General features: G+C 31.7%; 1 protein-coding gene across 1 annotated transcript; it reads right to left on the minus strand.

Annotated features, from left to right (window-relative positions):
* Window positions 1–310: 310 nt before the first annotated feature.
* Window positions 311–3024, minus strand: LOC138179943 (protein asteroid-like). The gene is made up of 2 exons (XM_069113225.1): window positions 750–3024; window positions 311–713 (listed from the first exon to the last, which is right to left on the minus strand). The coding sequence occupies exon 1, from the start codon at window positions 2974–2976 to the stop codon at window positions 826–828; it is 2151 nt and encodes a 716-aa protein (XP_068969326.1). The 5' UTR covers window positions 2977–3024; the 3' UTR covers window positions 311–713; window positions 750–825.
* Window positions 3025–3825: the final 801 nt, after the last annotated feature.

Raw genomic sequence — 3825 nt, forward strand, 5'->3', positions numbered from 1 at the left:
CAAGTATTTTTCAATATCTTAGACATAATCGGGATAAATGCATAGATTTTAAATAAAGAAATCACGAGAGAAGGAATTTCGAGGCAAGAATTTTTATTTCAATTACTAATATTTTTAATACTATTTTTAATAATTTTTAAAACTATATTTTTTTACTATCAAACTGGCTATTATCTTCATTCTATATTAAGAAATACAAGTTGTTTTAAAGACCAGTCACAGTAGGAATATGTATACATGTAGGTTTAGTGCTAAAAGTGATTCATTCTACCTTCCCCCGAGATCTTTTCCGCTTAATCCATTTTTAGTCCCCTATCATTACTTACTCTATAAAACGAATGCTACTAGAGCTAATTGTCTAATTTACCTATTTAACTAGATACCTCCTCTCTCTTTATTCTTTCCTTTTTTTTCTTCTGCAATTTTCTCACCCAGTCTACAGTCCTATTTTTTCCTTGTTCGTGAACTATGTCTCCTGCACTAATCTTCCCTTCTAATTCTGTTTCTTGTTATGCGCTTCCATATTTGATCCTATAGAGTTCACATTCCCTTCTTTCACTCTCCTATCAATATCTATTCTACGTCTCCATCAATCCTTATCTCTCTTGTGCCAGTAATTACTGGCTTCCCTCCTTTATTTCCTTACTTTAATATTCCAGCATTTGCACCACTTATATATTTAGCTTATATATTTATATCTTTAGTTATATGTACTTTAATTTTATTATCACATTGTATTGCATTTGTACTTGTACTTTCCTGTCTCATACTCTTAAATGCCTCAAAGTGTCTTCCTGCCTTCCTTAAGAGATTTGTAGAGTAATATTATTTATTTTGAAACATACATAAAAACATTGGTTTGACTTTTAATAAAAATGTATTAAAAAATCTTAAGAGACTTGGAGACATTTGTAGAACAATATTTATATATTCTTCGATATTATGGTGAGTTTTAAAAGTATTACACAGATTATACAATAAAGTACCATTATATAAATGTGCAACTTTGGTCTGTGGGTAAGGACATCCCAAAAGTGTATTCAAATCCATAGTATGTTTCAAACAACTTTGGAACTCACCAAAAACGTGTACTATATGTATATCAAACTTGTCTGTGTTATATAATGTTTCATCTACTTCAAAAAGTGAAATAAAAAATGGCGCTGCTAGTACATAGTCGTCATGAATGATTTCATTATAGGCTTCGTGAATTGTACCATTTATTATACAACATGAGTTATAATTACTTTCTTTTCTTTTCTGCTTTATAGCTTCCATTGTTTTCTTATATTTTTTGTTAAAAGCCTCTATACTTCTATATTTCCCAATTTTGAAATCTACTATATCAAATAACATACAAATAAATAAAGAATATAAATAACATTTGTGAGATATAGGACATTCTTGTTGATGTATCCAATATTTGATGCATCCAACATACAATATCCACTTTGGTGGAAGTTCATTTATACAATCCATATCTGTAATTCCTAAAGTATTGTTTAAAATCTCTCTCTGAGTAAGTGATGGGATATCTCTAAGATTGAATGAAAAAGGTAGACTAAAAATATTCATAATTTCTATAGCCTCTAACTTATAGCACATAATCTTTTTATCTTCAGTTCTCATTAAGTATTTTATATAATTTATATTATTGTCTACCATTAATTTTAGAATTCCAATGATGATACTAAGGATTTTTAGGCTTACTTTGATGTTTGAAGGATAACGAAAATCTTCTACTTGTATGGGGCATACATATAAACGATGAATTATTAAATTCAGAAAATATGATGGATATTTACCAGTACGAAGTTCATTTACAAACCATATAGGCAAATCACTAATAGTTGCAGTGTTAAACATTAATTCAGACTCAGTAAATATCTTTGCTATTTCAATTTCATCATCTTCTTCCTTATCTTCTTCAGTTGATTCATTATATCTTCCACGAACTTCTTCTATATATGTCAATGTATTGATATCTCTATCAAATTTAAAGCTTCTATTGAAGTGATAGGTATTTACATGAGTAATATAATCTCTTGAGAAACCCAAAGTTACAAGTATTTCAGCACATTCATTTCTACAGCCATTTATACTCATCTCTATTAAATCCAAAATTTTTTGTCGCATAGGCATAGTTAACCTACTTAAAATTTCAATGATTGCATCATACAAGCTATATTTACTCAACCATAGCAAAATTCTACTTATACAGTGTTGTCGGGTATAATAGTTTACACTTGATGAATCTAACTTTAAATAGCGGAAGAAGTTTCTAAATGTACCAGGTTCCACATAGTCATTGCCTAATAGTATTGCAGCTAATATTATCTTTGATTGATCTAATCCTGTAAAATATTTGAATAATTTCTCAATCTTATAAATTTTACAAAATTTAATATAACCATTTCCATCTGAATCTTTAATTACATCAGTTTGTAATGTATCAAATGGTATAAATAATGATCCATATACATAAAAATCTGAATCATAGCTGAGAACTGGACAATTTAATATCTTTGCTACTGATGCTATAATATTATCAGTTTCAAATAGACACTGTACAAATCGAATATTTTTTTCCTTCAGTACATTAATAAAAACTCGTTCGTTTAGCAAAGGAAAAATTTGTTCTGGACAATTAGTTTTGAATGCAGAAGTTGGTAATATATCGAGTCTCCTTTTCATTCTTCTTACAATAGTTTTGAATTTTTTACTTTCAACAGCACCATCAAAAAAGACTAAGGGCGTTACATTACACTTTAATAAGTCATCAAAGAAATCTGATATATATTGCTCATAATTATCGTAATCACCACCAAATGTCCAATTATTGCATGTGCACTTTTCATATAATAAATACTTAATGTTATTTCCATCAATTACTAAATACGTATCACGTAATTTGTAGTGCTCTAAAAAATTACATTTATGCTTGTTTATATAAGCAGTTAATCCTGGAATACCCATTATCTTCCTGTTTATTTTTCTTGTCACACGTTAAACTAGTAAATATAAAATATGATGATATTCATTTGTTAACAATATACGCACATATATCATGCTTACGAAAAGGATACTTACAAAAATATAACAAAATTTCTGGTATTCTGTATTCAATAATACAATAGTAAAAATTAATACACCATGGCACAACAAAAAGCCGTATTCCCCGATTCAGTGTTGTCTACCAATTTATTGGATATGTTGTGTAGCCTTCCCAAAATTTAGGGAATTTGGCATGATTGCTGCTCTTGGAGTGCTGAAGTACTCTGCTCGCGTTACAAATTCAAATAATTTCAAAACTAATACAACATTTAAATTAAGAAATACACAACGAGAAAGATTGATTTGAACAATAATTTATATTTAAAACTGAATATTTATTATAGATTAACTACTTTAACAAGATTTGCGCTTTAATGAAATTTATTTATACACTGAGATATAACTTTTTTTTTTTTTTTTTTTTTTTTTTTTGTTTAACGTGGAGGAAATCCGCGCGGACACCAGGTCGCTTCTGGGGAAAAGCGGCGTGGTAGTGCCGGACTCCAACCGACTAAAACCTCCACGATGACCGTCACGGCTGCGATCGAGAGGGGCCCGGGAACCGGTGTAAGCGATACACCGGGCCCCCCTCCGCGCTCAATACGTCACATAGTGGAGCGGTGTGCGGCCACGTCACACCGCGCCTCGTCGCCGGGGCCGCCGTGCCAGGCAGTCCGGTTCCCCTACCGGGCTGCTCTGCGGCCCCGGGGGCGCTGAGCTGCCAGCGCCTAAGTTTGTACCCCGCCGGGGGACGCGGCGGACCTAGTGCTT

Source organism: Bombus flavifrons, chromosome 5 (assembly GCF_040668555.2).
Source record: "Bombus flavifrons isolate JBK064 chromosome 5, iyBomFlav1_principal, whole genome shotgun sequence".
NCBI lineage: Eukaryota > Metazoa > Arthropoda > Insecta > Hymenoptera > Apidae > Bombus > Bombus flavifrons.

Bases quoted from the DNA above. Each gene is read 5' to 3' on its own strand.
- LOC138179943 (XM_069113225.1), bottom strand. From the start codon at position 2,976: ATGGGTATTCCAGGATTAACTGCTTATATAAACAAGCATAAATGTAAT.